This window comes from Miniopterus schreibersii (genome assembly GCF_964146895.1).
Source record: "Miniopterus schreibersii genome assembly, chromosome: 4".
Taxonomy (NCBI): Eukaryota; Metazoa; Chordata; class Mammalia; order Chiroptera; family Miniopteridae; genus Miniopterus; species Miniopterus schreibersii.
In genome coordinates, this window is record NC_138105.1 from 11,268,395 (window position 1) to 11,285,535 (window position 17,141).

General features: G+C 50.2%; 1 protein-coding gene across 2 annotated transcripts in view; it reads left to right on the forward strand.

Annotated features, from left to right (window-relative positions):
• Positions 1-995: 995 nt before the first annotated feature.
• The window catches only part of INSR (insulin receptor), a 148,746-nt gene continuing 132,600 nt past the window's right edge, over positions 996-17,141 (forward strand). Inside the window, exons 1-2 of one of the 2 annotated variants that reach the window (XM_081135882.1) lie at positions 996-1,575; positions 15,336-15,887. In XM_081135882.1, the coding sequence (XP_080992008.1) occupies positions 1,476-1,575; positions 15,336-15,887 (652 nt within the window). In that variant the 5' untranslated portion in view covers positions 996-1,475. The remainder of the gene's footprint in view (positions 1,576-15,335; positions 15,888-17,141) is intronic. The other variant, XM_081135881.1, reaches the window with a different exon arrangement.

The following is a 17,141-nucleotide window of genomic DNA, read 5'->3' on the forward strand; positions in this document are numbered from 1 at the left end:
AGAGGAGAAGATACACATATACAAAACAAATAAAAATTTTAAGAGATACAGGTGTGATGTAAATAACGGGAAGGGAACAAAGGGATTAGGGGAGGGGCATTTATAAAGTGTGGTCGGGGAAGGCTCTCTGGAGCAGAGGCGGAGCCAGGCACTGGAGATACAGGCTGGGGGAACCGCCAGGGCAGCGAAGGCCTGGAGGCAGGAGTAGGTTTGGGGCCTTAGAGGAACAGCGAGCCAAGTTCTTGGCAAACTAAAAATGCATGTCTTGGGCCTAGAGCTGTGCTGGGTGGTTTCTCATGCTCTATTTCTCCTGCAGCTCACCAATCTGACAGGCAGGTATTGTTACATCCATCACGCAGGGGAGGCCAACTCAGAGAGAGTGAAGTCAGTGGTTCAAGGTCACACACGAAAGGAGGGGTGTGCCCTGTACCCAGGATTTCTAGAGCCTGGTTTGCACTTTGGCGAGGTCTGCACATTCTCCCAGCTGTCATTTTTCCAACTTGAGCCACAGGCCGCCCGGAGGGGCCCGGGCCAGGAGCGCACTGAGCGCAGGGGCGCACGTACACGTGGCTGTCCTCAGGGGCCTGGCTCCCAGCCCGGCGCATGCGGCGCAGGGCCTCCGAGGTGGGGTAGGGGGCCCTAGAGCCAGACTCGCTGGCTGGGCTGGGAGGACGTTTAAGGGAGTATAAAAAACCCTAGTAACCAAGATAAATAATGTCTTAATGCAATATCAAAAAAAAAAAAAAAAGAAAACGAATGCCCTAAAGAACGATTTAGCAAAATGTTAAACACGGGATCTGTTTCCCTGGGTTGGGCATTTGGGGCGCCCCCAAGCTCTGAGCCGGGCCCCTCGGGTTGGGTAGGGATCTGGGGCGCCCCTGCGCTGGGGCGTGCCCAGAGCCTCCAGCGCGGCGCCCCGCAGAGCGCGGCGGGCACCTCCCTCCGCGGGCCTCCCTCCACCCCGCCCCGGCCTCTCCCCGGGCGCGAGTCCCTTCCGAGTTTGGATCCGCGCCGTCTTTTCTCACCGCCTGCGCGGGGCCCAGTTGACGCGCGGCGTTGTTTACGGGCCGAGCAGTCCTTGCTCCCGCCACCCGCTCGCCACCCGCCCGCCACCCGCCTGCCCAGGTGCTCGCCCGTCCATCCGTCTTTCTGTCCGCGTGTCCGCTCGGCCGGGCGTCTGCAGATCGAGGTCCGGAGCGTTCCGGGCCGAGAGCGAGAAGTCCGGGGCGCAGCGCGGGGATCCAGGCCCCGAGATCGCGGGACGGGCCCGGGCCGCGCCGCTGGATTGGCAGCGGCCGAGGCCGCGCGCCCCTCCGGGAGCCGGACCGGGGACCCTCCGCGGCGGGCTCCGCGGCCGGGGGCCGCCGACGTGGAAGAGGGGAGCGCGCGGCACCTCCGGCGGCTGCCTCGGAGCATGGCCCCGGCGGCCGTGCGCCGTGCGCTCTGATACGCCAGGACCCCGCACTCCCGCAGCCATGGGCGCCGGGGGCGCGCGGGGGGCCGCGGCCGCGCTGCTGACGGTGGCGCTGGCCGCGCTGCTGCTGGGCGCCGCGGGCCATCTGTACCCCGGAGAGGGTGAGTCTGGGGGTCCGGGAATGGGTAGGGAGCAGCGCGGTGGAGAGGGGGGGGGTCCCTTGCCAAAATGGAGCCCCAAGCTGGGAACTCAGAGCCCATTTCGGCGGGGGGCCGGTGGACGGGAGAGCAGCCCCGGCCCCGCGGGGGGCGGGAAGCCGCTGACCTTGGCCTTTGCCCGCCTGGGCTCGCGGCTCCGCGCCCCTTGTGCGGGCCCCAGGCTGGAGGAACCTTCCCCCAGTGCCCGCCCCGCCCGCCCGCCGTGGCGCCTCTCCCGAGCGCGCCCTCACCCGCGCCGGTTCTCTCGGTCGCCTTGGAGAAGTGGGATCCCTGGGTCCGGGCGGCCCGTGATGACCCAGTGCCCCGGGCACGCGCCCTGGGTGGTCCTTTGGGGGGGTCCCTGCTGGTAGGTGACGCTCCCAGGGGTGGGAAATTGTAACCTCCCCCCTCGTCCTGAGATCTAGGCCCTTGGCCACCTCGGACTTCAGATCCATGTTTACACTTTTGGCTTCTGTTTCCAGATGTCCGGAGGCAAACTCGAGCGCTGTGGCAACAGCCCAGTTGTGCGGCTGTTACCATGTTTGTTAGTTAGCGTCTCTCCCGGTGCCGCCGCGCTGGTCCATCTTTTTTCTGGATTCTCACAGTGGCCCCTGGAGGCAGATATTGTTGTTAAGCCGTTTCATAGATAAGTGAGCAGGCTCGGGGAGGAGACGTAACTCACTTGCCCCCAAGTCAGTGCCAGAGGGAGGAATCGAACTTCTCAGTGTGCTACCTGGTGTCCCACATCTCCCTGATAATCTCCCCCTGTATCTCTGCCCTTCGTGAAGGGGGCTTTACCTGTGAGCCCCAGGAGCTCTCTAACCTTGGTGAGCCTCTCCTACCATCTAGTCCCTCCTGGTGCCCTGCGCTGGCAGTGACTGAGGCCAGCCTCAACCCCAGCATCCTCCTTGGTGCTTGATAGCTAGACTTTATGGCTGTGGGACAATGAATGAAGAATCATTTAAGAGAATATAGCTGGGGTGTTTCACCAAGATGTCTGAGGCCCTACCTTAAAAATATCTGTAGGGGCCTGGTTGGTGTGGCTCAGTGGTTGAGCCTTGGCCCGTGAACCAGGAGATCACGGTTGATTTCCAGCCAGGGCAAGTGCTGGTTGCCGGTTGCCGGTAGATCCGAGCCCCGGTAGGGGGCATGCAGGAGGCTGTGGATGGATGATTCTCATCATTGATGTTTCTATCTCTCCCTCTCTCTGAAATCAATAAAAACATATATTTTTTTAAAAAAAAAATCCATTGGGTTCCTTAAGATTTGGCCATGAAAGGAAATCAGTCATGATGAGGAAGGGGATGGTGAGAGAAGGGACAGAAGCTCCTGCATTCCCCAGTGGTGAATGAGGAACATGGGAAACACACACAGGACCTGGGGTTGACAGACTGGGCTTGCTGAGCGCCAATCCCAGTTACACAATGTCTGGAAGCCCCTGAGTGCCTGGTATACAGTAGGCGCGCAGTGAAGGGTGGCAGTTGGTTTGGGTTCTTGTTAAGAAAAGCCAAGACGCATTGTTAGACCTATCCCTTTGTGTCTGTGTGTACGTGCATTCATGTGTGCGTATGTGTGGTTCCCTGCTCCTCTGTTCCTTGCAGCTTTGGTAATTAATTGTGGATTTGTGCCTGGGCTTCCAGGGGTCAGTGAATGGCATTATCACTTCTTTATGTGTTTACAGTTTCTACAAGGGCAGAGCTTTATGTTTCTTTCGTTCACTGCTGCATTTCCAGAGCCTAGAACCGTGCCTAGTACCTAGTAGGTGTTTGGTAAATATTTGTTCTTGATTTAGCTCTTAGCCTTATGCTCTCACTGGTACTCTTTTATCTCCAGACAATACTGAGCTAACAATAATAGCAAATACATAGTGGGCGCTGTTCTATATGCTTTGTGTGTATAATCTCATTAATCCTCACCACAACCCCATGAGGTGAGGTTTATTAACCATTTTCCAGAAGGTGAGGAAATTGACTGGGTTACAGAGCCAGAGGCGGCAGAGCTGGGGTTAGAACCCCAGCTAGTCTGAAAGAAACCAGAGCACTGGTTTCTTTTTCTTTCTTTCTTTTTTTAATTCTCACCCCAGGATGTGTTTTTTTTCAAATTGATTTTTAGAGAGAGAGGAGGGTGAGGGGAGGAGAGAGAGAAAGAAGCATCGATGTGAGAGAGAAACATTGATTGGTTGCCTCCCGCACTTGCCCCAACCAGGGATTGAACCTGCAACCTAGGTATGTGCCCTTACCGGGAATCAAACCCATAGCCTCTGGGTGTACTGGCCGAAGCTCCAACCAACTGAGCCACAGCACTGGTTTCCTACCAAGCAGTTCTTTGGGGTCTGGGCCTCAGCGCCCCAGTCCCTGTGGTAATGGTTAACAAAATCCTATCAAATGGAAAGACCGCGTGCCCCTTGGAGGTTTGGGGAGGCGGGAGGGAGGAACTTTACAGATCGTTAATCTCTAATGTCAGCCTGGCTGGGTGGGGTGGAGGGAAATCAGTGTGATTTTTAAGGAATGAGGGACTCTTTCTCAGAGTTGTCACCTCAGTTCATCTTCCGTGGAGTCCCTTGTTGCTTTGCTGAACTGGGCAATGGCTTCTCTCTCCATTTCTCCTTGCGTGAACTGGCTGTGGCCCGAGAATACCCGTGGGTGTGGCAGAGCCAGAGAGTGAAGGTAATGTGGGATGAATTAAAATAAAAGCCTACAGAGCTTTGGGGGTCCAGTGAGTGGGCTAATTGAGGAGGGAGACGCTTGCTTCCAGATTCCCCTAATTTTTCACGGCAGCACGAGATGTTTCTGTTGTGTCTTCTTTTGTGCATTCCAGGACCCTCTGAACAGATTGTCCGCCTGCGCAGTCACCTCCCTGGGGTTATTCCTAACCTTTGCTTCTCTCCTGGAGACCTGCCCCATGTCCCTCCCTTATCACTCATAGAGGTCATTGGGGTGAGCCCCCTGGAGTCCTCGCCCCACCCCATCATTGACTTCCATTTTTATTTGATTAGAGCACGACTCTCAATCTCAGTGACTGGCGTTTGGGTTTGGATAGTCTTGGATGTGAAGGCTGGCCTGTGTGTTGTAAGATGTTGAGGAGCATCCCTGGTCTCTACCCACTAGATGCCTGTAGCGTCTCCAAGTGATGACAACCAACAGTGTGTCCCCTGACATTGTCTCTAGTTGAGAGCCACTGCATTTGGGGAGATAACTTTTTTCTCATCTAGTGCACTTACCCACCTGGTCCCTGCTCTCTCCCCTGTTTATTCAGGGATCTCCTTCTGCCCCGGGGCCTTACTCTCTCCCCTGAACCCCATTACTCACCATCCACCTCTGGCCTGGCACTGCCATCCCCCGCACCCAGATCACTCTCTAACCTTTGACCCAGTGCTCTACCCACTGCCTCTGGCTTGTGTTTCCATTGCGTTGCCGATGGCTCTAGAGATAGCAATTCCTCATCCCAATTTTGTTTCCTGCAGCCTCACCCCAGTCGACCTCTCTGCCTTTGCCACGGCCTACTCCCTCCTCTCTCTCCTGGAGGCACTGGTTCCTGGTGAATTTTCACTTGCGACTGCCTTCTCCGGGTCCTCTCTCTTCCCCTCCTCTGTTCTCTTCTTGGGCTAAGATGTTAGCGCTCTCTCCATAGGGGGCCAGTCCCTACTCTGATCCTCTTTCAGTCCACTTTTTAAATTTATATATAGTCAGACTCTTTCATCTAGAACAGGAGTCAGCAAACTGAAACCCAAGGGCCAAATCCTGCCTGTTTTTGTAAATAAAGTTGTATTGGTAGCAGCCACATTCGTTCATTTATACATTACCTATGGCTGCTTTTGTTCTCCAGTGCAGAGGATTTTGTGATGCATGGCCTGCAAAAATGTTTACACTTTGGCCCTTTATGGAGAAAGTTTGCTGACTCTTGATTTAGAACAAACTCCTTGAGGATCAGGATGGTGTGCCTAATAGCTCCTGTGGTCCCTGGTACAACTTGAATGAATCAAGTTAAATGAATTGCCTAGGAATGCTCCCCCCCCCCTTTTTTTTTCCTTTACAGAGCAAGCCCTGTTAAAGGAACTTATGCATTTGCTGTGCTGAATATATGGGTTCTGATGATGAGAAAATGACAGTGATGTTCCCTCGTTAGCTGTGTGTGTGATCTTTCTTTATTTCAAGTCATCTTGACATTGAAGGAGGGTGCTTGCCCTCGGCTCTGTCTTTAGATCCCAAAAGAAAGTGGTGTGCGCTCTGAGGTTTTCTCTCAGACCCCTTGTGTTAATTTCTGTTAAGAATAAGCCAGGGCTGGTTGGTTTATGTTCTGCAATTAGGCTGAGCTTATGTTTTTTAGAATTACAATAATAAATTATGCAAAAACAAGAAAAGTATAGAGAGGGAAAAACAAGTTATTAGTTTCGCATATATCTTTCTAAATTTTTCAAATTATACAGTAAACTTGACTTTTTTTTTTAGGTGCAGTTTTTAATTTTAACCCACGCATAGAGTTGTGTGGCCGTCCCCACAACAGGACACACAGCAATCTCTTCCATCTCTGCCTGAACTCCCTTGGGCCCCCCTTTTATCATTGCACCGTCCCCACCCCTCCTCCCTCAGCCCTGGCAACACTGATCTGTTGGTCCCTAGTTTTCTCCAGACTTTAAAAAGTATCTTGTAATTGGAATCTTAGAATTAATATTCTTAAAGTTGAAAATTTTAATTTAAGCACTCATAAGATCCTCACTGTTCCTGGATTCCACATTTGTGAGTTCGCCTGTTTGCTAGAATTTATTTGTAGCTCTGTAATCAATATTCGCAGCACCGATGTGGTCACTCCCGGCCACGTGCAGAGCCGTGGAAAATCTGACTCGAGAGTTCCGGCTGAGATCAGCCAGGGCAGCGCTCCGTTTCTCCTTTTAGCTCTCATGGGCATTCATACAGTCCTCACGAATTAAAGCAAGTGCCCTTTTTGTGATACATTGAGTGCCATTTTTGTGCTTTTTGCTGGTGACTTTGTTGTTTCAAATGGCCCCACGCACAGCACCGAGGTGCCGTCTAGTGCCCCTAAGCGTGAGAAGGCTGCACTGTGCCCCCCGGAGAAAAGCCCGTGTTGGGTAAGCTTTGCTCAGGTGGGCTGTAGTGCCCAGCACTGAGTGCTGAATCCGTATGTATATGAAATAAGCTGTTTCAAGGAGGGTCTCCCTGTGTTCGCTAGACCCTGGTCTTTGGGGGTGGGGGGGTGGGGGTGTGTGTGTGCCCCAGCAGCTTTTGGAATTTTAGAAACACATTTTATTTCCAACAGAACAAGCTTTCCTGCTCCGTGTTGCCAAATGTCTCCAGGGGATGAGTTTCAATTTAAGCTTAAGGTGGGCTTGTGAGGATTAAAATTTGATTTCAAATCTGGGTTTTTCTTCCAATTCCGCAAGGGTGTGGTGTGACATCATGGTTGTGCAGCCACCTGGGTTTTGTGTTCCCAGGAGATGCTTGCTGCTCTCCCATGCCTTTGTGGGAATGTGGGGAACATGGGTACTTTCCCCAACTGCGTTCTTTAACACCGTGGGAAAAGGTAGTGGTTGACACAAAGGGTTAAAGACAGTGGGGCTGCGCTGTTTCCTGAGGCCTTTCCAAGACTCTTGTTGCCCCTCTGTTTTCAAAGACTCGTCCTCCCTTGGGGAGGGTCAGGGAGGGGATGTGCTTCGAGCTGCTCCCGCCTAGTTAGAGCCAGGTGCGCTGTGGCGAAGCTTCTCCTGGCTTCTCTCCTGTCTCCTCTGGCACTCCCCGTCCCCACGAAAACGCGGGGTTCGGACTCCCGAGATGGCTTGGGAGCCCCTGAGGTCCTGAGATGCGATGTGTGAGGTCCTTAGGGTTGCGAAACTATGGTACTGCCTGGAGGAGGCAGCTTAGGTGTTCCTAGATTTTCCAGAGTTTTCAGATATAGAAGGCATTGGTGTCAGGGTGGCTGCAGGTCTTTGGTCCCTCTCTAGTTCCCTGTCCTTAAGTATTGTGCCCCCTCCGTCCTTTTAGCCCCTCAGTTCCATCTCCTCCTGGTTATATCACTTACTGCCACGGCTCCCACTGCCACTCACTCGCCCCTTTCCCCAGGCTCCAGATCACACCTTCCCAGGGACCGACTTCCACGAGCATCCCAAAGCCCCCGCACACTCAGCACGCCCCTAAACTGAGCATGTGTCCTCGCCACCCCAGGCTGGTCCTGTGCCAGCCTCTTGGGCTCGGTAGTGGCCTCCCTCCCTTCTTCCTGTCCCCCCCGCCTCTGAGGGCCAGGTCCCGTTGATTCTGTTTCTCCAGTGTCTCCAGTCTTGCCCCCTCTTCGCGTACCCACCTCCCGAGATAGACACCGAGGCCGGCCGTGTGGAGCGGCGGTTCCAGCGTGCCGCATCGGTCCCTTCACTCTGCCCAGCGTGCCCCATCGGTCCCTTCACTCTGCCCAGCGTGCCGCATCGGTCCCTTCACTCTGCCCAGCGTGCCCCATCGGTCCCTTCACTCTGCCCAGCGTGCCGCATCGGTCCCTTCACTCTGCCCAGCGTGCCGCATCGGTCCCTTCACTCTGCCCAGCGTGCCGCATCGGTCCCTTCACTCTGCCCAGCGTGCCGCATCGGTCCCTTCACTCTGCCCAGCGTGCCGCATCGGTCCCTTCACTCTGCCCAGCGTGCCCCATCGGTCCCTTCACTCTGCCCAGCGTGCCCCATCGGTCCCTTCACTCTGCCCAGCGTGCCCCATCGGTCCCTTCACTCTGCCGCCAGGGTGACTTTTCTGTCTCCTCGGCGCCCAGCTAGATCCCGTCCCCTGGCCTCCGAGGGTGGCCGCAGCTGCGCGCAGCCGTTCCTCCCGGAGCGCATGGCTGCAGTTCCCGGGCTCCCTGTCCTGCGCGCCTCGGCATTTTCGCTCGACTCGCCTGTGCTCCGAGCATCCCTCTTCGCCCTTTTCGTCCGTGGCCACCTGCTTCTTCCTCACAGAAGCCGGTCAGAGGTCTCCTCCCCTCCTTCCCTGGCTTCGTCACCCATCCCTTCTCGTTCCCTTCCAGCACAGACTGGGGACACCTCTCTGGGTCCCCACAAACATCGGCCTGCCCACTGGGGATGTGTTCCAGGACCCTTCTGGTCCTTGGCCACCCATTTCCTTTCCCAAGGACAATCAGTTTTGCAGTTGTCTATTTTGGTACATGTTTACGCTTCTAGAGACCAGTGTTTGCATGTATACGCTGACATGTATCTGTATTTCCACATAAGTAACAGCAAATCACACAGACTGATCATCTTGCTCTTTACTGTTAAGAGCATATCCTGGAGATCCTTCTGTATCACCCATAGGGAGCTGTCTGGCTCCTTTTTTCACGGCTGTGTCGTAGTCCATCTCAGAGGTTGGCAAACAGTCCGTGGGCCACATGTGGTGCACCCCCTGCTTTTGTGCAGCTCCCAAGCTGAGAATGGTGTTCACATTTTAAAATGGTTGAGTAAAAGCTCCAACTGTGATTTTGTGACACATGTAAGTTATATGAAATTTGAATTTCAGTGTCTCTAGATAAAGCTTCATTGGAGCACAGCCATGCCACGTGTTGTCATGGTTTTAGCGCTACAAAGACAAAGTTAAGTAGTGACTGAGATGGTACTGGCCACAAAACCAAAAATATTTGCTGTCTGGCCCTTTATAGGAAAAGTTTGCTGATCCCTGCACTCTATCATTGGTTCTTGGACCTGAGCGTGCTTCAAGATCACCTAGAGGGTGTGGCAAAATGCAGATCCCTGGGCCCCACAACCCTAGTTTTTGACCCAGGAGGTCTGGAGTGGGGCCTGAGAATTTGCATCCAACAGGTTGTCAGATAATGCTAATGCTGCTGTCCAGGGGCCCTACTTTGAGAACCAGTGCATCAAGTGGATGGATCATCATTGATTTAATGGGTCCCCTTTTGATGGACAGCTATGTTGTTTCAGTCTTTGGCCACATGGACTGTGCTGGGTTGAATGACCGGCATACGGCTCATATTGCATCTCTGCCTGCAGCAGATTTCCAGAACAGGCATCTCGGGGATTGCAAGGCTTTCACCTTATCTATTTTGACAGTCCCTGTGCCCAGCATGATGCCCAGCAAACATTTGTTGAATGAATAAAGGAGTGATTTCCACACCGCTCACGTGCAGTTCTAGAACCTGCCACCTGCTGCAGCTCCCCCGTGTTTCCTTAGCGAAAGTCAATTTTAAGAGCCAGTCTCTCAGGCCGGCAGAGACTCTTCAGGGTATCTGATAATGCGGTGTGCCCAGGTTTTAATTTCTGAAGGTAATAAATCTGGGAATTAGTTCCATGTAGCTCCGAGGGGAGATTGAACGCCTTTCTTCTACTCCCTCAGAGCTTTTAGCCTGCCGTTGTCATTGTTTGCAGGTGAGGAAACAGGCACACAGCAATCAAGGATGTGACCCGGGATCACACCGCTGGCAGGTGCCAGTGCCCGCATGGGAAGCCGGATCTGTTGGGTTTCTATTGTGCCCCAACCTGGTGCAGGTGGTGGCCTGACCTCTGAACCGGGGCTTGTTGGCGCAGGACCCCTGAGTTTTGGAGGGAGCACTGTTAAGACTGGAAAGAATGCAGAGAGGCACATGCGACCCCACAGTAGGTCACTGGGGAGCATATTAAGAATGCTGATTCTAAGGAAGGAGTATGTTCTTGATTGAAAGCAGGAAGCGTAAAACTCTTAACATTGTAAAGGATTTTCAGAATCTTCTAGACACCTCTTCTCTTCCCCCTTACTTCTCCTTTGCTGCTTTCACGTCCTTTGCTGCTTTCATGGTGGAGAGGAAACCAGGGAAGAGGGGACATTTTCCAAGACAGCTGTCATGCCAATCTTCTTCTCTGGAAAATTCTCAGGTTCCTCTGGCCGTGGGGGAAATTCAGACCAGCACTGTCCAGCAGAAAATTCTGTGTTGATGAACATGTTCTGTATCTGCACTATCCAATTTGGAGCCACTGTCCACACTAGGGCTCTTGAAATTATGGTCAGCACCCGGCTGAATTTTTACTTTTACTTAACTTTAATTCCTTTAAATGCAAATGTAAAGTTTTATTTAACTTTAGTTTATTTAAAATTTAAAAAAAAACAGTACTTGATCCTGTTATTGGAAAACTCGTATGTTTGGAACAACTTGGGGATATGAACCTATAGTTTCAATGAGTCACTTTGTAAAATCTACCTATATATAGATCAAGCATTTCTGATGAAAATTTAGCATCTGAACTGAGACATGCTGCATGTGTAAAGTACAGTGGCATTTCAGAGGCATAGTGTGGAAAAAATACTGTAGGGGATCTCATTAATATTTTTTTAGTATTGCTTACATGTTGAAGTGAAGTTTTTTGATACACTGAAGTAAATAAAGTATATTGAATTTCATGTTTTACCTTTTTAGAGAGACTCTCAAATGCCATGTGTAGCTCACATATTTCTGTTAGATAGTGATGCTCTAGATCCTGCACACCTGGTCATTCAGAGGGACAAGCTATAATTTGCCATCGCCCTTGAACTTCCAATGAAGTAGGCATAACAATAATTCTTACCGCACCGTTTGTTTAGGTTTCAGTCCTGGCATCACCTTCTCTGGGAGGCCCTCCTTGATTGTCCCAGACCGAGTCAAATAGCTCATTTTTATGATCTTTTCTAGCACATGGAGTTTTCCTTGGTGCCATCCTCCTCAGTTATATTTTAAGCTGCTTTGGGTAGTTGATAGTGACTACTGGTCTGTGAGATCCAGGGCAGCATCTGCTCTGTTTCCTCTGGAACTTCCGATACCTGGAACAGCATCTGGCATGGAACAGGTCCGCAGCAGATATTTGCTGAAGAAGTGAATGAAGGAAATTCTCTTTAACGCGCTTTCTCCAGGTTGTCATTGCATAACGACTATTTCATTGTTTCCTTAAGTCCAATTCACATGCTTCTTCATTAGGCACATTTGTGAAAAAACACTAATGGTGAAGCTATAACACAGCAGTTACAGCACAGACTTTGCAATCCCAGTGGCACTGCTTTGAACAGTCTGTGTGAGTCTGTGTGAAAAAGAAACCCCCTCTGATGATGATTTTTAGAATTTAGCGGGGAACATGTGCTCCAGAACACGGGCCGAGTGCTTTGCATAGAAGGTGCTCAGAAAATATTAGCCGTCACCAGGATCCCCTCCTCCTCCTGCCTTTCTTTGCCCTTCCCTACCTGTGTGTGGAGTGGTGATTACCCAGGTGCCACTTATTAAAAACTTGAAGCATCCTTGGTTTCCAACCAGAGGCATTAAAAGCCAGCAAAGGCCCTACATCTATGTATTTCTGGCACCATTTCAGACATCCTCTGGCTAATTTCTGTCCCAGCAGTAAATTTGTCTATTGTCTTAGACTAATAGGGACACATATGGCTTTAATGAATTGAGTTAGAGTAATTGGAAATTTTTAAAAAAGGCAGTTCTTTATTGCCCCCTATAATTATAGTCATTTAATCTTTTTTATAACAACTTTATTGAGCCGTAATTCAGTGGTATACAACTCACCCATTTAAAGTTTACAATTCAGTAGTTCTAAGTACAGTCGCAGAGTTGTGCAACTATCACTACAATCTTTTCAAACATTTTCACCTCTTTCAAAAGAAATCCCGTCTTCTAGCCGTCGCTCCCCAGGCCCTCGAAACCACTAATCTGTCTCTGTCTCTGTCTCTATGGACTGCCTGTTCTGAACATTTCACGTAAATGGAATCATACCCCGCTGTGGTCTTTTGTGAGTGGATTCTTACACTGAGCATCATGTTTTCAAGGTCCATCCATGGTGAAGTCAGTGTCTGCTTCTTTCCTTGTTGTGGCTGAATAATGTACTGTGTGGCTAGATGGCATTTTGTTGACTCATCAGTTCATGGGAATTTGGGTTGCTTCCACTTTTTGGCTATTATAACTAATGTTTTTACGGGGATTTGCATACAAGTTTCTGTGTGGATGTGTGTTTTCGTTTCTGTTGGGCATATACCTAGGAGTGGAATTGCTGCGTCATACGGTAATTATTTGCTTAACCTTTTGAGGAACTGCCACACTGTTTTTCACAGCAGCCATACAATTTTGCATCGCCACCAGGAATGTATGAAGGGTCCAGTTTCTCTGTATCCTTGTCAACACTTATTGTTGTCCAGCTGTATGATTTTAGCAGTAGTTGTCAGGGTGAAGTGGTATCTCGTTGTGGTTTAGATTTGCATTTCCCTGATGTCCAACAGCTGGTTAATTGTTGAATACATGTTCATATCTCATTTTGACCCTGTCACAGCCAGAGTGGATGGTAGGCGGTTGTTCTTTGCACCTGCACCAGTTTCCTGTGCGTGTGTGTGTGCGCGTGTATGAAATAATATGAGTCTTGAGGAGCCCAGAGTTATGGCTGAATTGAAGCTGTATTTTACCAGGTAAAGGACAGGACACCCAGTTAAATTTGAATTTCAGATATGCAATGAGTACTTTCTTAGGATAAATATATCCCATGCAATGTTTGGGATATACTTACCCTAAAAATGACTCATTGTTTTATCTGAAATTCAAATTTAACTGGGTGTCCTGCATTTTTATTTGCCAGATCTGGCAACCATGCCTGTCACTGGTGGGTTGAGTGCCCTTGGGTGGTTGGCTTTGTCTCTTAAAGGTCCAATTTTCCCATCTGTGGGGTGGGGATGGGGCTTGTTGAGAGGTGTCAGTGGCTCAGTACCTGTAGAGATCTCTGTATGTATGTGCTGTTGATGTGACTGTAACAGGGAGCTTTATCCTGGGCTTGGGTGGCGTGAGTGTGTGGCGCTGGAACTGGTGTCCTTGTCCTCTCCAAGTTGCCTCCCAACTTCCTAGTGAGGGAGGGAGTAGTGAGTATGTGTTTTTTCTGGATTTAGCCTAATCTGTTCGGAATGTGACCCAAGAACATTGTTGCTTTGTTTTCCCCAATTCATTGCTTGGCTGTTTTCTTTCTGATTTGTGCTGCTTTTGTCAGTCATTCTCAGGGCTCATTTTAAGAGGATTTTCTACTCTTCTCTAGAACAATCTGTTTGCCTCAAAGATAGTAGGGGAAAGTTTAGTGTCCTGGAATACAGTAAGTAGGGGTTGTGTACTGAGCCTTATATTCCAGGTGCTGAGAGCTGTGTGTGTGTGTGTGTGTGTGTGTATGTGTGTGTGTTTGTGTTTTGGCAAGGAGAGGCTGTCTAAAGAGTTTGATTCTGGTGAATGTTTACTCAAGTATAAGAAGAGGAGCAAGATCCAAGTAGGTATATGGAGGAAAGGAAATCAGAGAAGGCTACCTGGAGAAGGTCACATTTGAAATGGATATTGAAGGGTGATTGGCGGGATATAGAAATAGGGAGCTAAGGTATAAAGGGCTTTGATAGCCAACAGGACAAGGTCTCCCCTCTTCAGTGCAGTAGCCACTAGCCTCATGTGTCTATTTATATTTAAATTAGTTAAAGTAAAATTAAATATTCAGTTCCTCAGTCTTACCACATTTCAAGAGCTTGAGAGCCACAAATGGCTGATGCTTTTAGAATGAGCAGCACGGATACAGGACTCTTCCATTACCTCAGAAAGTTTTTGGACGGCGTTGGACTAGGGCAGGAGTGGCCAAACTACAGCCAGAGGGCAAAACTCGGGCCTGCTGCATGTTTTTGTAAATAAAGTTTTATTGGAACACAGCTAGTTTCATTCATTCACATATTATCTCTGGCTGTTTTCAGGCTATAATGGCAGAGTGGAGTAGTCTCAATGCAGACTGCCCTCAAGCTGAACATATTTATTATCTGAGCCTTTATAGAAAATGTCTGCCCATGCTTGCTTTAGGGAAATGAGGGCACAAAGTCTAGAGGTGACTGATAATGCTTTGGAGAAATAAACAATAACAAAATAGCAGACATTAATAAGCACCTACTATGTGCCAGGCACTGCTTGCGGGCCTGCCCTGCATTATTTTACTCACAGGTTATGTTATGGGGGCACACAGAGCCTTGGAATTGTGTGAGTGATGGGCCGGTCTATTTAGTGTGGTGCAGGGGAGAGAGGGACAAAACCTTGAAGGCTGCAGGAGGAAAGTGCAGGATCATGGGGAGCCATCGAGGGTGTCAGAGCCTGGGAGGGACCACCTGCAGGAGAATGGGCACACTGGGTATTTGTGAAGGAGAGAACAGACTTGCTGGGAAGCCCTTGCCACTCCCAGGTGAAAGGTACTGAGGCCTTAGCTGCCTGCCCGGCAGGAAGGCAAGTTGAGAGTCAGCGAGGTGGGAAAAGTGACAAACAAATTCAGCTCTCCCTGTGGCACCTTGATCCCCATAAATCCATTTCCTGAATGTCTTCACCTTTGACTCAGTGGAGATGGCTCTCCTTTCCCCTCCTGCACCTGCCACACACATTACGCAATCCCCAGTAATCCCTCCCAATGTCTCCATCATGTCATATTCCATGCGATGACATTAAGGCTTCTAACAGGTACTGCCAAAGGAGTTATTTTCTTTGCCATTCGAAAGTAGTTACTTAGACCCAGGCACTACAGGAAAAGCTACCAATCTGGGTTGGCTATAGAATTTGTAGGTCTATGTGCAGAATGATTTAAGGATTTTAAGGTGGATGGGAGAGGGCAGGACCCTTCTGAGTAAGTGTGGGACCCAGATCCAGTGTCCATGAAGCTGGCCCTGCCACTAATTCTTCCAACCCACCCATTGCCTGTGAGCTCACCTGTCATGCTTTCTGCATATTTTCACTTGTAGTGTGTCCCAGCATGGATATCCGGAACAACCTCACGAGGCTGCACGAGCTGGCCAACTGCTCGGTCATCGAAGGACATTTGCAGATACTGTTGATGTTCAAAACGAGGCCCGAGGATTTCCGAGACCTCAGTTTCCCCAACCTCATCATGATCACTGATTACTTGCTGCTGTTTCGGGTCTATGGGCTGGAGAGCCTGAAGGACCTATTCCCCAACCTCACGGTCATCCGGGGCTCCCGGCTCTTCTTCAACTATGCGCTGGTCATCTTCGAGATGGTTCACCTGAAGGAGCTTGGCCTCTACAGCCTGATGAACATCACCCGGGGGTCCGTCCGCATTGAGAAGAACAATGAGCTCTGCTACCTGGCGACCATCGACTGGTCGCGCATCCTGGACTCGGTGGAGGATAATTACATCGTGCTCAACAAAGATGACAATGAAGAGTGTGGGGACATCTGCCCAGGCACTGCAAAGGGCAAGACCAACTGCCCTGCCACTGTCATCAATGGACAGTTCGTCGAGCGGTGTTGGACTCACAGCCATTGCCAGAAAGGTAGGCCGGGGTGTGCGGGCTCCTCAGCTGTTTCTTGTGCCTTGTTTAGGAGGGAGCTGGAGGCTCTCCCTGGACAGGAGGTGGCAGACCTTTTGCAAACGCTCAGATGTTCAGTACTTTAGACTCTGCAGGCTGTACGGTCTCGTCGCAACTACTCAGCCATTGCCACCGGAGTGGGAAAGCAGCCACAGGCCACACATGAACGAGTATACGTGGCTGTGTGTGAATAAAACTTTATTTACAAAACCAAGTGGTGGGTGGGATTTCTCAACTCCTGCACTCGGCAGCTGTCTGTGCTGGACAACTCTTGCTTGAGAGAAGGGAAGGGTAGGAATGGATGAGTATAGACTTTGGTGTAGAAAAACATATTTATTTCTTACCTGATTATAGAAGTAACATTGCTTGTGATAGACATTTGGAAAAAGAAATGCACAAAGGAAAACAGCAAGCCCTGGCCAGGTTGGCTCAGTGGTTAGAGCGTTGGCCCGCAGACTGAAGGGTCTTGGGTTCGATTCTGACCCAGGGCACGGCATGTACCTCCGTTTCAGGCTGGATCCCCGAGCCCGGGCCGGGCACGTGCGGGAGGCAACCAGTCTATGTGTGTCTCTCACATCGATGTTTCTCTCTCTCTCTCCCTCTCCCTTCCACTCTCTCTGAAAAGCAGTGGACAAAATATCCTCGGGGGAGGATTCAAAAAAGAAAGAAAGAAAGAAAAGAAAAAAAGCAAAATAGCAACCCTTATTCCACAATTATTGGGGCACCTCCTTCTAGTGGTGCTTGTGTCTTAACGTTTCCTGTCCTTGGGTATTTAGATTCCTTCCAGTTTCCACAAAGGGGGAGACGAACGTTCTGGGGTTAAAGCTTTATGGAGCATTTGTTTCTTTTAACCTGGCCTTTCCAGAAGTGAAATTTCTGGGTCAAAGGTCGCTCCCGATTGCCAAATTGCTTTCCGGAAACGCTGTAGCAGCCCAGCGGGAGCGGAGAGGGAACACCTTGGGCAGCTCTGAGTGTTGTTTGAAAAAATCTTTCATAATTCACTGGAGGGAGGAGCTGATGTGCTGTCGCTGTTCTATTTGCATTTCTTTGATTGTTATCAGGGTTGAACCTTTTAAAACATGTTTGTCCTTTGGGTTTTCTCTTCCTGTTCACATCCTTTGTCCATTTATCCTTTAGGACTTAGTGGTTTTTTAAAATATTCATCCATATGCAGTTTTCACAGATGTAGGCTACTAACCCTTTACCAATTGTGGCTTT